At 41.4% G+C, this 19,843-nt stretch overlaps 1 protein-coding gene across 6 annotated transcripts in view; it reads right to left on the bottom strand.

Annotated features, from left to right (window-relative positions):
- syngap1b (synaptic Ras GTPase activating protein 1b) overlaps positions 1–11,991 on the bottom strand; it is a 124,312-nt gene extending 112,321 nt beyond the window's left edge. For 5 of the 6 annotated variants that reach the window (XM_053488081.1, XM_053488084.1, XM_053488083.1 and 2 more), the window contains exons 1-2: positions 11,875–11,991; positions 3,744–3,782 (exon numbers count right to left, since the gene is read on the bottom strand). In XM_053488081.1, the coding sequence (XP_053344056.1) occupies positions 3,744–3,782; positions 11,875–11,896 (61 nt within the window). In that variant the 5' untranslated portion in view covers positions 11,897–11,991. The remainder of the gene's footprint in view (positions 1–3,743; positions 3,783–11,874) is intronic. The other variant, XM_053488082.1, reaches the window with a different exon arrangement.
- Between the last annotated feature and the right edge of the window lie 7,852 nt (positions 11,992–19,843).

Below are 19,843 nucleotides of genomic sequence, written 5' to 3'. Positions count from 1 at the left end.
AATCTCGCCTGTGCTGCTTATTTATGATCACGGATTATCCTAGTGCTCTGACTCCCACTTTCAGTTCTGTCTATGATTCTTGGATTTTCCCCAAATAAAGCCCACGCTGAGGATCTGCACTTGTGTTCTGCCTCGTTCGCCACCACTCTTTATGTTACACTGGATGGGAAATTGGCAAAATGATCAGAAATGATAATGTCTTACTCAGTTTTACTCTAGAACACAGCGTCATGAGATGTACTATTTTAAATTGCATGACTCGTCATTTACAAATCAATAAATGGATTTGGAGGAAAGACGCCGGAATGCGGTGAACATTAGCTGAACAACTGACAGCCCGAATCAACAAATTCACTCCCATGACACTTTTTATTTTTGTATGTGACTCGTCATTCATCAAGTATTAAGTCGTACAGGTTAGTTTTGAGACGGCACGGTGACGGTGTGGTTAGCAAACATCGCCTTTCACCTCCAGGTTCCGGGTTCGATTCCTGCCTCGGGGTCTGTGTGCATGGAGTTTGCATGTTCTCCCTGTGCTTGGTGGGTTTCCTCCACCGGTTTTCTCCCACAGTCTAAAGACATGCAGATTAGGCGTTCCCAAATTGCCCATAGTCTGTGTGCATTGCGAAGGACTGGCACCCTGTCCTGAGTCTCCTGGGATAGGCTCCAGGCCCCCTAAGAGCCTGTTTACAAGATAAAGTGGTATGGAAGGTGAGTGGGTGAGAGGTTAGTTTTGCGCTGTGGCCAATAGAGGGCAGCACATAAAACTTCAGCACAAATCTGATAGATTCTGAAGATCAAATACATCATTTTCCTGATTCATCAACAGAAATAAGAAATTTTTAATCCTAACCACTGTTTTAAAACACTTTAATGAACACTACCCAAGCTGTCATAGAAACAGATGCATTGTTGCATTATATATCCACCCCATTTGCGAAGGTTTTTTAGCAGGAAGTCAAAATGAGGCTAAAGGTTCCCTCTTCCTTACTACATCCTCATTTAAATATTCTACAAATAAGATTTTGCACTGTCCATATCTAAGGAACTGTAATAAACCTAGTATCAAAACGGAGCTTATTGATCCAGGAATCCAAAAATATGCACAACTCAAGTCACCCAAAATGTCACTTAATACCCGAGTTGATGTGACGGGTCACATAAATGCTCATTGAACAGGATTCTAGTGCCTGGATAACATTTTTGTCTCCTTTTTGTCAAAACCAGCATTAACTTTTCCCCCAATTTTACTCCTAGCTCTTCTGTTGGATCGGTCTACACGGACCAGCCTTTACTCCCCATGTGCAACAGTGAGCCTTAGCCACCCCTGACCCTGTTCCCGGTTTACCGCTCTTCTCTCTTTGGACCACTTTTGGTACATCCTGACCACTGCAGACCAGAAACATCCCGGTCCCCAGTCATCAAGTCATCAAAATTTGGCTCTTGTCACAGTAGATATTGTACAGTTAAAATATCTCATTACAATGGCACATGGAAGTGGGTGGGATTGGCAGTAAGTGAGCCTTTTGGTAGTAGTGGTAGAAAAAAATGGGAACGTGTAAGGATTTGAGTGAACTTGACCAGGGCCAAATTGTGATGGCTAGAAGACTGGGTCAGACCAACTCCAACCAAAACTGCAGCTCTCCTGAAATGTTCCTGGTCTGCAGTGGACAGGACATGACAAAAGTGATCCAAAGAAGGAAAACCAGTGAACTGGTGACAGGGTCATGGGTGGCCAAAGCTTAATGATGCACATGGGGAGTGAAGGCTGACCCGGGTAGTCCGATCCAGTAGAAGAGCTAGTGTACAGTAGCACAAACTGCTGAAAAAGTTCATGCTGGTTCTGATAGAAAGGCGTCAGAACACACAGGTCAGTACGGTTTGGTGGCAAAAGGGACCTACTCAATCTTAGGTGTCTGATCATACTGTTTGCCTCATACTGAATATCCGAATCAGTTTCAATGCACAATCCCTTGTCTACTCAACTAGATTATTCACAAAATCTGATCATTCGGGCATGGCAGCCAGAACAGAACCAGGCCGAGATCCAAGAAGACTTTGTGCAGAGCCTGGGTTAGGACAGAAAGTAAGAACAGAGGGAATGGTATGTTCACGGATGTACTGGAACCAGTGAGAATAATGTATGCAGAACGAAATAACACTAAACTGAAACAAACATTAAATCCTCACAAAACTGTGCTGCCTTAAAGAGTTTTATGAGCGTGAACGAAGACAACGAGTCCCGGTGTATTAGAATCGCTGTTACATCCTCACACTGGCTGATGAAAAGACTAGAAAAGAAGGGAAGCTGCAGCCACGGGACTCTTAAGCAAGCAATATTTTCCATCAGTCAAAAACATTTACCCTGCTTCAGGCCGCGCTGATGCGATTTAATAATAATTTCCATTCATTTCTAGGCAATTATTCCATGAGCTGCAGCATCGGCATCTAATTGGACACGCTGAAGAAATTCCAAACCTGCTGCATACAGGCTAATGAAGAGTGTTCAAGGTATTTTGGCGAGGTCTGGATAGCAACGTGTGTGCTTTTACTGAAGAAGATACAGCGTACCGGGTCAGATAACGGCGAAAACACCAGAATTATAGATACAGTTAGTCAAGTTTTAGGAAACGACCCTTGTTGTATTTTGAAAGGGTTGTATTATTTGTAGACTTTGTCAGTTTATTAGATTTCTGGCGGCACGGTGGCGTAGTGGTTAGCACTGCCGCCTTGCACCTCCAGGTTTTAGGTTTAATTCCCACCTCGGGGTCTGTGTTCATGGACTTTGCATGTTCTCCTCATGCTTGGTGGGTTTCTTCCAGGTACTCTGGTTTCCTCCCGCAGACATACCAAAGACAGGCAGATTAGGCTAATTGGCGTTCCCAAGTTACCCGTAGTGTGTGCATGAACGTATGAGTGTATGTATGTATGTGTGTGCCCTATGATGGATTGGAACCACATCCAAAGTATACCCCGCTTCGTATCCTAAGTCTCATGGGATATTCTCCAGGGTCCTGTATACAGGATCAAGCGGTTTAGACGATGAGTGAGTATTGGATTTTACCTTAAATATCTATGTAAGCATTTCGTGACACCTGACACAAAGCTTCATAAGCATTTATTATATTATATTATATTATATTATATTATATTATATTATATTATATTATATTATATTATATTATATTATATTATATACATTTTTTGTGTTAAGTCTGAATCGGTAGCTCTGGCTGTTTCATAACAGTAACATGACATGTCAAACCCACAAACTGTAATCCAGTCAAAGACAATATACACACAACCCCGTCATTACAAAGTCATAATACAGTCTTCATCAATGCATACAGTGTAATCAACCAATAAACTCATTTACTGAAGGACCAAGATATAATTGTTTCTTGTTTATATTGTTATTAAATTGCCTTAATTTTTTATCAGTCCTATTATAATATATATCAAAGGCCTGTGTATATAAGTGTATATGTTATGTCTTAAATATGATAAAAGACGTTTCCCACTTATGTATCAGCCAGGGTAGCTTTACATAACGTTACAGCTAGAAGACAAATCATTTAAAATGTAGAAATGTTCAAACAAAAAACTCACCAGCGCAACTCTGATGTTACTCTGAAGTCATGCATTTATCATTACATAACCTTGATCATAAAGATCCTACATTTGTCTGTAGTAAAGTGTTATACAGCAAGTTATTAGGCTGACAAGTGTCATGCATATGTCACCTGACTCAGGGCTCATGTCATCTTCCATCTCATAAGCAGCTGGAAAAGCATAAACATTTATTAATGTCAGTATACATTTTTGGACAGTGATCAGAAGAGATTGTTTAAAGGAGGTGTTATAAAGCATAATTTACTGTAAGTAGAACACTACCAAATACTAGTGGTTTAACCATCTGGCTTCCACATGATACGATACAATATGATGCGATTTTAATTTTAATTTTGTTATTTGGCGATAACACTAGTCCAATTTGCGGTGAATCGATACAACATTTTACAGTAAATTACTATACAATATGATTCCATATTGTATAATAAAAAAAACACAACAGAATATGATCGAAGTAATATTATATGGTACGATTTCAAATCATAAGTCAGTGGTTCAATATTAGATGATAGCACTGAATCTGAGACTCTATGATTCAATACAATATTATCAGATACAACAAGATATTACTCTATATATATATTGCAGTAGTTTACAATACAATGAGATATTAAATAACACAATACAATACGCTATAAAAGCTATATGATAGTGCAATATTTTATGTGATATTATACAACATTTAGTTCCAATCAAGCAATCTGATTGGAGATGCATTACACGAATGGTGATAATGGAAGGTATATGTTTAACTATATGTATCACGCAGCGTCACAGGTCTCCTAATAACAGGTAATTACACTAACTGTGGGTCTCAGAGTGGGTGAGAGTAGGTCTGTACGGTTTGCAGTACTGAGGAGAGAAAAGCTGCCTAACAAAACCCACATTCACAACCAGTCACAGAAGCACTTTCAGCAACAACACACATCTGATAACGAAGTTCTGAATCGCCTCTGAAGCGTCTGTGTTCTTTTATTTACAGCTACATGCTAAGTAGCTTCTACTGTAACACATGGTTGAATCCCAAATTGTTCTCTAACCCCTAATCAAGGGTGCTACTTGGTGTATGAAAAATGGGATTGTACACCCTACTGTACATAGCGCACTACAGTAGCTTTCTATTTAGTGCTTTTGGATATAGTTGCAAACAACGATGAGTGGACCCAAGCACCCTGCACCAAAAACGACCCAAAATATTGACTTTCTGTTGAGTTGAGCCCATGACACGCAGTACGGAAGTTGTTTGGCTCAATGAGCTTTAAATGTGCACCAAGTTTTGTGTGCAAACGAGCAAGTGTGTATAAGCTATGTAGCAAAATCTTGTGTGAGGGCCCTTGAAGGCCCCGGGCCATGCGACTCACAGGCATCCTAATGGCAGCAGTTTCCTACCTGTCTGCCCATTTTCATAAGTTTTTGAGCATATTAGGACCCCCCCAAAAGCCCAAAAAGGTGGGATAAAAATATTATATAATCCATACAAAAAGAAGAGAGTCCTATAGTGCTTGGGCCCTAATAAGTGGGGTAGTGGTGGCTCAGAGGGCTAAGGACTTACTGATTGGAAGATCGGCGGTTCGATCCCCAGCTTCACCAGGTTGCCACTGTTGGGCCTTTGAGCAAGGCCCTTAACCCTATCTGCTCCAGGGGTGCTGTATCATGGCTGACCCTGCGCTCTGACCCTAGCTACGCTGGGATATGCGAAGAAGGAATTTCACTGTGCTGTAATGTATATGTGACAAATAAAGGCTTAACTTTATAAATAAAAACCTTCATGGTTTGTTCCCCCCACCTTTTGGCTACAATGTACCGGTATGAATTTATAACTAGTTTCTCCTTCGTTAATTACACATCTGTCGGTCGCTAACCGTCAGTCACCAGCTCCGCCCGTCGTAGTTAGTTAGTTTCACCACTTGTGGAAGGATATGTGCAGGCAGAGCAAAATAACTGGGTGAATAAACAAACAAATCATAATATATTGATAATAAATGCTGTTTGTGGAACTGTTGTTCTATGAACTGTGCGCCCTCGACAATCACAGCCGTGCTTATATTTGGTACAACAGCACAACCACTAGTGTAGTTATACAATATTAAGCTAATGCACATTATACAAAATTACACGACATGAAATTATGCAATATGATGTGATACACTATTCTACGACATGATGCATTATGACGTGACAATTTTTGTCAGTTTAACCGGACACCATAACTGGATAAGATTAAGCTTTTCTTAACCTGTCATGTTATTTTGCTTTCATTTCGATAATATATAGTACTTTGTTCGAACTCGGTTCTATGAAGTGAACCATACACGTTGTCGTTATCTGTAAAGGCCAGGCGTCATTGCATGTTTGACCTTCTGCCTGAAACGAACTGCAAACGCAGATCAAACATCCTGCTGTCAAAGGAGCTTTAAGCGTATCGCACTCGGAAGGCTGTTTCAGCTGCTCGCGGATCAGCGCTACGAGCTATTCCAACACAAGACGAGAGTTTATGCTTGGAAAATGGCTGGACTCTAAAGGAGCTCTGAGAAGAACTTTTAATTAATGCTAAACAGCAAAGTAATAAAACAATGTGTGTGTTCACGCACACACGCACTCTTTATAAGATTATTATTATTACTTTCTGCAAGTATCTTCTAAACATTTAACTACACAATGATCTCTAATCAGATTCCTTAGACAATTTTACCAACTCTAAAACCACTGGATTTTTTTTATATCTTTTTACTGAAACACAGAGAAAGAATTTTAAAAATATGTATTTTTTCGCCATCAATCAATCATTTTTACATTTTAAGTCAAAACATTCCTCTGTAATATGGAGGTCAGTAATATTATGACATTGTTAACTTGAGTATGTTCGGAAACTGAATGTCCCAGACTGGAATTTCCAAACCAATAAATGTTCCGGACGGTAAAATTAAACTGATGTACATCCCAAACTGTGGCTTCCAACCCGATGTACTATATGTCCCGGATTGTGACTTCAAACCCAAAACTGTGACTTTAAATGTGGTGTACAGTACAGTATGTCCTGGACTGTGAATTTAAACCTGATGTACGTCCTGTAACTTTAAACAAGATGTACATCCCAAATGGTGGCTTCAAATCCGAGGTATGTCCAGGATCATGTCTTCAAACCTGTTGTATGTCTCGGACCGTTACTTTTAACCCGACCTGCATCCCAAACTGTGACTTTAAACCCGATGTACGTCCTGGACCGTGAATTCAAACCCAATGTACACCCAAAACTGTGGCTTTAAACCTGACATACATCCCAAATTTTGGCTTCAAACCTGATGTACATACCAAACCGTGACTTTAAACCCAATGTACGTCCCAAACTGTGACTTTAAACCCGATGTACGTCCTGGACCGTGACTTTAAACCCGATGTACGTCCTGGATCGTGACTTTAAACCTGATGTATGTCCTGGACCGTGACTTTAAACCCGATGTACGTCCCAAACTGTGACTTCAAACCTGAGGAAATCCCGAACCGTGACTATAAATCCGAGATACATCCCAATCCATGATTTCAAACATGAGGTTTGCCCTGAACTGTGTCTTCAACCCCCAGGTACAGTACTGTGCAAAAGTTTTTCATTTCTTCATATTTTGCTTCAAGACTTTCCTGTATTTTTCAATATAGTCTTGAGGAATAATTCTCTGGGCTTCCTTATGGACTTTTTTCTCTCTCTCATTTTTCAGGCCAGTAACTGTACCTTAGTAGTTTCAGAGGAATGTTTTGTGTTTTTTAAGCCACACAGTGACCTATGAATCATTTAGGCAAAAAACCATCGACTTTCTTAAACAGGACAAATAAGTTCTGGACACATGCACAGCTACATCACACTTTTCCGAAGTGTACGCTGACCTGGAGAAGAGCTCAGGGGTGTGTGAGTGTGTGTGTGCTGGAGAAACTGCAGAATAAGCTCTGGACCATGCAGCTATGCCTTCAAGACCATTGCCCTGGCTCATGAATATGCTAATAAAAGACAAATGTGCACACATAAAGGGCAGTGAAGCTCTCGCTGACTTCGCGGCCGCGTGGTGAGAGTGACGACTGAGCAGTCGCTTTCTCAGACATAAACGAGCGTTTTCTTTTTTATTACAGAGTTTTTAAAGAACTGTAACTGTTACAATGTAACGAGAGGGAAATGTATAATAGACGGTTAGCTAAGGCTCAGCCATTTACTGTAGTTTTTATTGTCATCACAAGAAGAGTTTCAGTCGTAAACACATCATAATCGCCTGTGATAATGCTGTGGCTTAGAAGCCATAAATACAGGGACGCTCTTTATTCTATTTCAGTTTAACCTGTTTAATTGTAAAGGATTAAATATAGTTGACTTTTTTAACCAGTGGTACATTGTTGGGTTTTTTTCTGCACAGGTTAATGGTTAGTGTATTTAAGTTTTGTGCTTTAAATGAGAAATTTCTAGACATATACAGACCACCAGAAAGGGATTTTATTTAATATAATTTTCACATTATTTATTTAACTAGAAAAAGTCACCCCAATGAGGAGGTGTGGCCTCTGTGTCTGTCAGTCTTTGTGAAGGAGGTGTGGCCTCTGTGTCTGTCAGTCTCTGAAGGAGGTGTGGCCTGTGTGTCTGTCAGTCTTTGTGAAGGAGGTGTGGCCTTTGTGTCTGTCAGTCTCTGTGAGGGAGGTGTGGCCTCTGTGTCTGTCAGTCTCTGAGAGGGAGGTGTGGCCTGTGTGTCTGTCAGTCTTTGTGAAGGAGGTGTGGCCTCCGTGTCTGTCAGTCTCTGGGAAGGAGGTGTGGCCTCTGTGTCTATCAGTCTTTGTGAAGGAGGTGTGGCCTGTTTGTCTGTCAGTCTCTGGGAAGGAGGTGTGGCCTCTGTGTCTGTCAGTCTCTGTGAGGGAGGTGTGGCCTGTTTGTCTGTCAGTCTTTGTAAAGGAGGTGTGGCCTCTGTGTCTATCAGTCTCTGTGAAGTAGGTGTGGCCTGTGTGTCTGTCAGTCTTTGTAAAAGAGGTGTGGCCTGTTTGTCTGTCAGTCTTTGTAAAGAAGGTGTGGCCTGTGTGTCTGTCAGTCTCTGAGAGGGAGGTGTGGCCTGTGTGTCTGTCAGTCTTTGTGAAGGAGGTGTGGCCTCCGTGTCTGTCAGTCTCTGGGAAGGAGGTGTGGCCTCTGTGTCTATCAGTCTTTGTGAAGGAGGTGTGGCCTGTTTGTCTGTCAGTCTCTGGGAAGGAGGTGTGGCCTCTGTGTCTGTCAGTCTCTGTGAGGGAGGTGTGGCCTGTTTGTCTGTCAGTCTTTGTAAAGGAGGTGTGGCCTCTGTGTCTATCAGTCTCTGTGAAGTAGGTGTGGCCTGTTTGTCTGACAGTCTTTGTTAAGGAGGTGTGGCCTGTTTGTCTGACAGTCTTTGTTAAGGAGGTGTGGCCTGTGTGTCTATCAGTCTCTGTGAGGGAGGTGTGGCCTGTGTGTCTGTCAGTCTGTGTGAAGGAGGTGTGGCCTCTGTGACTGTCAGTCTCTGTGAAGGAGGTGTGGCCTCTGTGTCTATCAGTTTCTGTGGAGGAGGCGTGGCCTGTGTGTCTTTCGGTCCAAGGAGGCGTGATGTCCGTGTCCATCAAGGAAGGATGGATGGTGGTATTTCATCTGTATCTGTCAGTCACAGTGAAGCGGGCGTGGTCCCTGTGCCCTAAATTTCCATTTTACTTATTAGGAAATAAATGATTTGTTGTTAGTTCTGGTATTATCCAAATCGCAGGCTCATTATTACTCCCATTGTTTGTTCATTTGTTTATTTTCTATTTAACATGCAAACTGTTATTACTACAATCCATACAACCGAACTGGGAGCCGTACATCGATGACTCTGGCCTTTTCAGCACAGCGAGAACATTCTTTTAAAATAAAAAACTCCTTCAGAACAGAGAACAGCACTGGAAATGGCAGACTCTAACATTTACACGGATTTTTTACGAGAGAAACAAATCACGACTAAAATGTCTCGGGCGTTGCTTTAAATTCAGTTTGACATCAAACAGAAGTGAAATAAATCCGCTCTTGCGATGTGGAGAATGAAATATTTTCCCACCGCGAATGATTTGTCATTTCGCGGGAAGCGGCACGTGATGATGTTCAGGTGTGTTTCTCACACAGACTCTGGACTGCGGGTTGAAAGTGATATTACGGCATCACATCTATTCAATTTAAGCTAATAATGTTATAATGATAACTGGGATTATTAGAGAGTATTTTTTCACCCATCAATAATCAGTTTTTAAACTTGTATGTTCAGTATAACAAATTATCTTACAAAGCAAATATCAGGATTAAATATTACCTTAGAAACCGTGAATTAGGTGTAATTATTGCTCTACTTTAATATTTAATGAATTAGCTGTACTGAAACTCAAATATGATAACACTAACACTATAAATGAGCTAAAATAACAATAATTAAGGTGAAATCATGAGATATTACGTCAGAATAATGATGAAGCACATCTGTAATTTCCTGTCTTGCACTGTGGGGTTGATTAAGAAATATTACATGACACGTTACAGATAAGCTAACTTCCACACATATGCATGTAACTGCAACACTCACACACACACACACATACACACACACACACACACACGGTTTTGCAGTCTTGCACTCGTTTTTATTCACTCTGTTGGTTAATAGTTTTCCCAGAATGAATCACCGAACCTGGAAATAGAAGTGCTGTTACACAACCATCTGAAACAGTGCAGGATTGAAGTCAACACACACACCAAACTCCTGCTTCACGAGCTTCTGAAAGCTCTCCGCTTCTCCACACATAACACAAATGTCATTTCGATGTTGATCTGTTTAGAGTTTCTTTCTCTCTGTCATCGGAGGAGTTCATTAACCTGTCCACTGTTTCTCTCCGAGCGCTGTCGCCATGCACCTTCAGGCTTCGGGTTCGATTCCCGGCCAGGCTCGATTCCCGTCTCTGTGTGCATGGAGTTTGCATGTTCTCCCCGTGCATAGTGGGTTTCCTCCGGTTACTCCGGTTCCCTCCCACAAGTATATCCACAGATATGCAGGTTGGGCTAATTGGTGTTCCCAAATTGCCGTAGTGTGTGTATGTGTGTGTCCTGCAATCGATTGGCACCCCTGTCCAGGGTGTACCACGCCTCAAGCCCTAAGTCTCCTGGGATAGGCTCCAGCCTCTATGACCCTGAATACAGGATAAAGCGGTATAGACGATGAGTGAGTGAGAAAGTGAGTGAGTGTTTTCCCGTGATGGAACTAAAAGTGCTTATGGGTAAACTGCTGCAGCAAATGGATATGAGTGCAGACATACACACACACACACACACACAATAAAAAAAAAAAACATAAATGAGGTGAAGAAATAAGGGCAATAAAATAAAGATAGAAAAAAACTGAACAAGAACAGAAAATAAAGAAAATAGTGTGACAAAAAGTAATAAGAAGAAAAAGAACTGATGAGGAAGTAAGTGTGAGGGAAAAAGAGAAAAGAGGAAAGATCAGTGAGAAAGACAAGAAAGAAAACAGAAGAGTAAAAAAGAGTGTGAGAAAAGGAGAGAAGGAAAAACAAGAAGAACAGATCGGGAAAAGGGAGCATGAAATCTCGAAAATAGGAGAGAAAAGAAAAAAGAAAAATAACATGAGAAAAGAACAGAAGAGAAAAATATTTAAAAAAATATGAGTAAAGAGAAGAGCACAAAAGCAAAAGAACTGAAAAACAGAAAAATGAGACGATACAGAAGAAAAGAAGAGAAACAAAGTAAAGTAATGAGAAAAGAGGAGGGAAGTGATGAGAAAAGAAGAAGAAAAGAAAAGAAGAGAAGAGAAGAAGAAAAGAAAAGAGGAGTCATGAGATGAGAAGAGAAGAGGTGATGAGAAGAGAGGAGAAGAAAAGAGAAGAGAAGTGATGAGAAGTGAGTCTTCTGTCTGATGAAGACTTTGATGATGATGACTTTTTTGAACCAATCCAGCTGTGAATTAGTGCAGCAGCTAACCCACACTCCCCGGGGTATCGGTCTGATCCAGATGTGCAGCGCTGACAGACGCACCGCTGTGAGCTCAGCGCTAAGCCGCTAGCAGGAACCGGGACTTGGATGCATGCACCGCTAGAGAACATCACGCTATCTGTAGATGGGCATTCGGCGGCACTAGCGCACGGCAGATGGAGGGATGGAGAGAGGGATGGATGGATGGAGGACGAGGACGAGGAGGAGGAAGCCTGGATGCGGTGCTGAGACAGTGGACAGCTTACCTTGAAAGGGAACATAGGACATGTTCCATCAGTGTTGGACCTCACTCGCGCTCCTCAAATCCTCCGCATGCTAAAAACGATCCTCCCTCAGCACTGGCAGGAAGAGACGACCGCGCAGAAATGACAAAATAATAATAATAATAATAATAATAGTAATAATAATAACATCATCAAGCCGCTCATGGTGTCTCGCGCGCCGACGCAGAGTGATGGATAATTCCGGGGGTGGAAATGTGAGGGATGATACACACAGGCGTGTGTTTCAGATGATCATACTCCAGAGCATGGAGGAAAGGAAAAGAGAGAGAGAGAGAGAGAGAGAGATGAAAAAAAGAAAAAAATGTGCATCAGAAATAAATAGTGGCACGCGCGGAGAGTGGTGGAGAGAGAGAGAGAGAGAGAGAGAGAGAGGAAGGGGGCGGAGCAATGAGCGCGAGCTTGTACTGTAGTCTATCTATCCATCTATCTTTCTATCTGTTTTTTTTTTTTTTTGCAGTGTGGTTAAATCTAAATGCACTACATGTCCCCCCCCCTCTCTCTCCTCCTCCTCCTCCTCTTCCTCCTCCTCTTCTTCTTCTTCTCCGCTTTCCCTTCTCTCTCTCTCACACCGCGGTATGAACGCGTTAGAACAGCGCGAGCTCCATTCTCCCCGCGCGCTCCCCCGCGTGCGCACCCACACACGCGCTTACACACGCGCGCGAACACTATGGCACGAGTGTCAATCTCAGGATACTATGCAGGACCGACAGGGACAAAATTGTTAAGAAACACCTTAATGCTTTAGAGACTCCTCTAGTGGAGTGAATAATAATAATAATACATTTATAATAATAATAATAATAATAATAATAAACTACTGAGCCCCTGAAAGGACATGGGTAAAAAAATAATGAAGAAAAAATGTCATCTAAAAAAAAAAAGGTGAGAGTAAAAGGCTCAAGATATCGCAAACATTTCGAGAGATATAAGTAAAGAATTTTAAAAAATTCATAAAAACACACTGGCTTTTAACCTGCCATGGTTAATTGTCTTGTCTATCCTGATGTTGTTTATTCCTCTTATACAGGGTGTCGCAAAAAATTTGACATGATTTGAAATATGAATATCTGAGTAACCACATGTCCCGGCGAACGGAATTAAATAGGCTTCATGTTGAACAACATATTTAAACGGATATATAATTTATATATAATTCATGAATTCAGTTACAAATGTTGGTAGTCCAGCTCCAACACATCCACTTCCGCGAGTCCCTCATGTGATCAACTGTTTCTTTCCCCCAAGTGCGAACATTATGCTTGTCGACTTGGCCATTCGCATTCATATGAAATGTGGCCTCATCACTGACACTTTTTGAACTCCTCATCTTCAAGTTTCTGTTGCATAGCAACACAGAATTGAATGTAAAACATTTAAACATAGTATTTACACATCTCATTCTAATCTGAGATCATTTAGGCGAGGATTGGCTATGTTGTTAGACTACAAAATGATGTAAAAAAAATTTGGGACAGCCTGTGCTTTAAGAGGCACCGATCCATGTAATAGGTCCGGGTGATACTGTAAAGCCTCGACTCCACACACAACCTAGGAAAGCGTTTTCAAGGAGCTGAAGGAAAATAAAAGCATAAAGAACAGAGAGATCCTGCAGGTTATCATGCCATAAAGCATTACATTATATTTACATCAGCAGCTTTGACCAGCCTGTTAGTGCCGTACTGAGAATAACCTTCTCCTCACTGGTTCTTCCTTTTCACTGAAGAACAGGTAGGAGGGGTGCCAATACATTTTGCAATGATTGTACACAGACACAAAATGTAGCAGTGTTGGTTTTATATTTTAGACATGCATACTGTTTATGTATGGAGTGTTGTATATCTTCGCTGTTTCATACACACACACACACACACACACACACACACACACATATGCACAAAACCCTCAGCCGAGCCAACTCCTGGTGGCCCAACACACACCCGGAAGCTGAGGCTCACTGCCATGGCAACCGCAGCCAAGATGGCGCTCAATGCGGCCTAGGGGACAGTTTTCCCCCTTTATAGCGTCGATACATTTATTTAAACCCACACACAGCACTGACACGTCTGCTAAATGACTAAATATCCTTTATGAATGCTTCATAAGGAGGTCCAAGCTGTAAAATACAATAATATTCCATTGGCTTGGACTTCCATCAGTGGACAAGCTTCCGGTGGATGGACATGGCTGCCATCTGGTGGTCTCTAATGTGTATTGCAGGCAAAATAAATCTAATTTTACTTACTCACCCACTCACTACCTCATTGTCTAAATCACTTTACAGGGGGCTGAAGCCTATCCTAGGAGACTTAGGGCATGAGGTGGGGTACACCCTGGATGTGGTGCCAATCACACACACACACACACACACACACACACACACACACTTCGGGCAATTTCGAAACGCCAATTAGCCAAACCTGGAATAGTCACCGCTGACCTCCACAGCTCCGAGATGGATTGATGGAAAACTATTTTTATCCAACTGGAGGTTTATCCAACTTTAAAACACAGAAATGAGTATTTTTTTTTTTATGTTTAATACCACAGAAGTGTCTGACCTGATTCACAAATCCTGAGCCACACTTGATTCCACTGAAAAACCGTATCAACTGATTTAAATGTGGCTCCTTAAATTTAAGTGACCCTAAATTTATGTGTTAAATTATTACATGAATTAAGCTTATGTGATAATTTAATTCAAAAATAGTAAATACAAATAAAAAAAGATATAATAGAAAATTATAAAATTAATAATACATTAATAATTAAATATATACAGCTACTACTTCTTCTTCTTCTTCTTTGTCTTTCGGCTGTTCCCTTTCAGGGGTCGCCACAGCGAATCATCTGCCTCCATCTAACCCTATCCTCTGCATTCTCTTCTCTCACACCAACTAACTTCATGTCCTCTCTCACTGCATCCATAAATCTCCTCTTTGGTCTTCCTCTAGACCTCCTGCCTGGCAGTTCCAACCTCAGCATCCTTCTACCGATATATTTACAATCTCTCCTCTGAACATTTCCAAACCACCTCAATCTGGCCTCTCTGACCTTATCTCCAAAACATCTAACATGGGTTGTCCCTCTGATAAACTCATTCTTAATCCTATCCATCCTTGTCACTCCCAAAGGGAACCTCAACATCTTCAGCTCTGCTACCTCCAACTCTGCCTCCTGTCTTTTCTTCAGTGCCACTGTCTCTAAGCCGTAGAGCATCGCTGGTCTCACCACTGTCCTATACACCTTTCCTTTCATTCTCGCTGATACTCTTTTATCGCACAACACACCTGACACTTTTCTCCACCCATTCCAACCTGCCTGTACCCGCCTTTTCACCTCCTTTCCACACTCTCCGTTGCTCTGGACCGTTGACCCCAAGTACTTAAAATCCTGCACCTTCTTTACCTCTGCTCCCTGTAGCCTCACCGATCCTCCTGAGTCCCTCTCATTTACACACATGTATTCCGTCTTGCTGCGGCTAACCTTCATTCCTCTGCTTTCCAGGGCATACCTCCACCTCTCCAAATTTTCCTCCACCTGTTCCCTGCTCTCGCTACAGAGCACAATGTCATCTGCAAACATCATAGTCCATGGGGACTCCTGTCTTACCTCATCTGTCATCCTGTCCATCACCAGAGCAAACAAAAAGGGGCTTAGAGCTGATCCTTGATGCAGACCCACCTCCACCTTAAACTCTTCTGTCACACCTACAGCACATCTTACCACTGTCTTACAGCTCTCATACATGTCCTGCACCACTCTAACATACTTCTCTGCCACTCCAGACTTCCTCATACAATACCACAGCTCCTCTCTTGGCACCCTGTCATACGCTTTCTCTAAATCTAAAAAGACACAATGCAACTCCCTGTTACCTTCTCTGTACTTCTCCGCCAGCATCCTCAAAGCAAATACTGCATCTGATGTACTCTTTCTAGGCATAAAACCATATTGCTGCTCACAAATGTTCACCTCTGCCGTTAACCTAGCTTCCACTACTCTTTCCCACAGCTTCATTGTCTGGCTCATTAGCTTTATACCTCTATAATTGCCACAGCTTTGCACATCTCCCTTGTTCTTAAAAATTGGCACTAATACACTTCTCCTCCATTCCTCTGGAATCCTCTCACTCTCCAAGATCTTGTTAAACAAACTTGTCAAAAACTCTACTGCCACCTCTCCTAAGCACTTCCATACCTCCACAGGTATGTCATCAGGACCAACAGCCTTTCCACTCTTCATCCTCTTCAACGCCCTTCTCACCTCACTTCTACCAATATTTGCTACTTCCTGTTCCACAACAGTCACCTCTTCTACTCTTTGTTCTCTTTCGTTTTCCTCATTCATCAACTCCTTAAAGTACTCCTTCCATCTTCCCATCACCCTCCTGGCATCTGTCAGTACATTTCCATCTCTATCTTTAATCACTCTAACCTGCTGCACATCCTTCCCATCTCTATCTCTCTGCCTTGCCAACCTGTACAGATCCCCCTCTCCCTCCTTACTGTCTAGCCTAGCATACAAGTCCTCATATGCTCTTTGTTTGGCCTTTGCCACCTCTACCTTTACCTTACTCTGCATCTCCCTGTACTCCTGTCTACTCTCTTCAGTCCTCTCAGTGTCCCACTTCTTCTTAGCTAGCCTCTTTCCCTGTATACACTCCTGGACTTCCTCATTCCACCACCAAGTCTCCTTGTCCACTTTCCCCTTACCTGATGATACACCAAGTACCCTCCTACCTGTCTCCCTGATCACATTGGCTGTAGTTGTCCAGTCAACTGAAAGCACCTCCTGACCACCCATAGCCTGTCTCAACTCCTCCCTGAAGACTACACAACATTCTTCCTTTCTCAGCTTCCACCACTTTGTCCTCTGCTCTGCCTTTGTCCTCTTCGCCTTCCTCACCACCAGGCTTATTTTACACACAACCATTCTGTGTTGTCTGGCTACACTTTCCCCTACCAACACTTTGCAGTCACTGATCTCTTTCAGATTACAACGTCGACACAAGATGTAGTCGACCTGCGTGCTTCTGCCTCCACTCTTATATGTCACCCTATGTTCCTGCCTCTTCTGGAAGAAAGTATTTACTACTGCCATTTCCATCCTCTTTGCAAAGTCCACCACCATCTGTCCTTTTACATTCCTGTCCTGAAAACCAAACCTGCCCATCACATTTTCATCACCTCTGTTCCCTTCCCCAACATGTCCATTGAAGTCTGCACCAATCACCACTCTTTCACCTCTGGGTATGCTCTGCATCACTTCATCTAACTCACTCCAGAATTTCTCCTTCTCTTTTAACTCACATCCTACCTGTGGGGCATAACCACTAACAACATTGAACATTATCCCTTCAATTTCCAGCTTCAGACTCATCACCCTATCTGATACTCTCTTCACCTCTAGAACATTCCTTACAAACTCCTCTTTTAGGATAACTCCTACTCCATTTCTTTTCCTATCCACACCATGGTAAAACAATTTGAACCCTGATCCTAAGCTTCTAGCCTTGCTACCTTTCCACCTGGTCTCCTGTACACACAGTATATCCACCTTTCTTCTCTGCATCATATCAACTAACTCTCTTCCCTTCCCTGTCATGGTCCCAACATTCAAAGTCCCTACTGTCACTCCTAAACTCTTGCCTTTCCTCTTCTCTCTCTGCTTATGAACACGCCTTCCTCCTCTCCTTCTTCGACCAACAGTAGCCCAATTATATACAGCTACTACTAATTTTTAATAAAAAAAGTTTATTTACTACATATGTTCGAACATATTAATAAAATTAATAAAGTTTACATGAAATAAAAAACTATATAAAGCAACTTAAACTACAAATGAAATCTATTAAACTTTGATTTTAAAAAGTAAAAATTCAGCACTAGTGATCAGTAACTAATACGTTCAAAGTAATTTTAGGGAAAAAAAACTCTAATTTTATTTACATATTTATGGAAATAATATTTAAAAAACCCATAATAATAAATTTAAAAAAAAAAATTTAAAGGCAAGAAATAACAAGAATTACACAAATAATTTGTCCTCTAATTTAATTTAAAACATGAGAGAAAAGTTTCAGCACAATTCAGGCAATACTGTATGATGAACTGAACCTAATTTCATTTAACCGACTATACAAACATGACTGAGCAAAAAATGTAAAAAAATAAAAAAATAAAATAATTGTTTACATAGTCACGTGTCTTTATTGTTGTTTTCGATTGTTTTTATGTCCAAAAAATAATAGTAATATTCTTATTTTGAGAGATCTAAGAGTTTTCTGCGACGTCATTCCCATATTCCATGAGTGGTCAAAAATAGCCTTTATAAAAGTAATGATGAACTTTTGTTTCGCCTGATATATTTGAAAACCCAAATACACAGTTTGATAATACTATAGTTTGAAATATTTTTTTTCCTGAATGCACTACGGAGAAACTTTGCTAAATTCCTTTAAACCAGTAAAATTCATTTCAGACACTCGGAGTAACCATGAGCAAAACTGTGTATCCAGATCTGCAGAACGCCACAAATTTCCCTAATTTGACATTTTTCATTAAGCTGTTGGGTGGTTGTAAAGGAGACGAGCTCGTTAGTGAAATAAGGTTAAGACCCGAAAGAAATATCGATGAGGACTCAATAAGTCAGTGGTCCAATCAGCAGAACGAGAGATTACAGAGGCGTTCCTTCTTTCTGCACAGCACCACACCATGCTCATCCGAACCCGACAGCAGGACGTACACTGCGTTTTTCAATTCAATGATCATTTTAAACTGCATCAACAATTAGGAAATGGTATGAGCCACTGTGGGGGAGCCTCCGTTAGTGCCCCAGACCCTCCAGTAATTTACTGAGGCTTCTGTTTCGATTTCCTGTCCGTCCTGCAATTTCACAGCCTCCTTATCATCCAGTCCAGAAGCTTTAAATGCTGTGTTTACGGTCATCATTTCCTGTTCATGTTCATTTCCTGTTGTATCAGTTCTTGATTAGATCACGAATACAGAACCTTCACACTCTGTCCACCGTCATGTTATTTCCGCCTTTACTTTCCTTATATGGTCATCATTTCCTGTTCATTTTCATAATAGTTGTTGATTAGGACCCACCCAAAAACCAACCAAACACAACTCTGTCCATCATCATGTTGTTTCCTCCTTTATTTTCCGTATACAGTGTGGTTCTGTTCTCATTTACTCATTTAAATCGTTCTTAAGAAATAAAATCTAGTTAAAATACAGATCAAACACTGTATACACGTAGCGTAGTGGTTAGCACTGTCACCGTCAGGAGCCGGGTTCGAGTCCCGCCTCAAGTCTGTGTGTGTGTGTGGAGTTTGTATGTTCTCCCTGTGCTTGGTGGGTTTCCTCTGGGTACTCCGGTTTCCTCCCAAAGTCCAAAGACATGCAGACTGGTGCTCCCAAAACTTCCCGTAGTGTGTGTGTTTAAATTGTCCGACGGATTGTACCTTTTCTGTGCTCAGAGACTTCTGGGAGAGGCTCCAGGCCACCGCGGGCCCTCGACCCTGAATGAATGATGAATGAGTGAATGAAATTTTGTTCTGTAGAGCTGCTCTGCGATAATATTCGTTATTAAAAACGCTAGACAAATATGACTTCATTGAAGTGAATTTTACTTTTACTTAAGTAGAATGATGATGTTGTCTTTCTACCGTTACAAAAATATTTTTAAAAAAAAGCTTTCGGCAAACTGCTGTAGCAAACTTCTGCCAAATTAGCCACGCATTTGCGGCACTTCTTGTCCACTTTTTGGAAAAAACGATTTCTAAATTTTATTATTCGCCACATGTTTGCCAGAATGTGAGAAGTTTGCAGCATATTTGCTTAAGGCTTGCTCTAAACGTTTTACTACAGTACTTTCACTTCCATACATTTTCTCTTTCTGCTCATCATTAGCGGAAACATTTAAG

Source organism: Clarias gariepinus, chromosome 26 (assembly GCF_024256425.1).
Source record: "Clarias gariepinus isolate MV-2021 ecotype Netherlands chromosome 26, CGAR_prim_01v2, whole genome shotgun sequence".
Taxonomy (NCBI): domain Eukaryota; kingdom Metazoa; phylum Chordata; class Actinopteri; order Siluriformes; family Clariidae; genus Clarias; species Clarias gariepinus.
The sequence above is the reverse complement of the archived record's forward strand: the minus strand, read 5'-3'. Positions and strand labels throughout refer to the sequence as shown.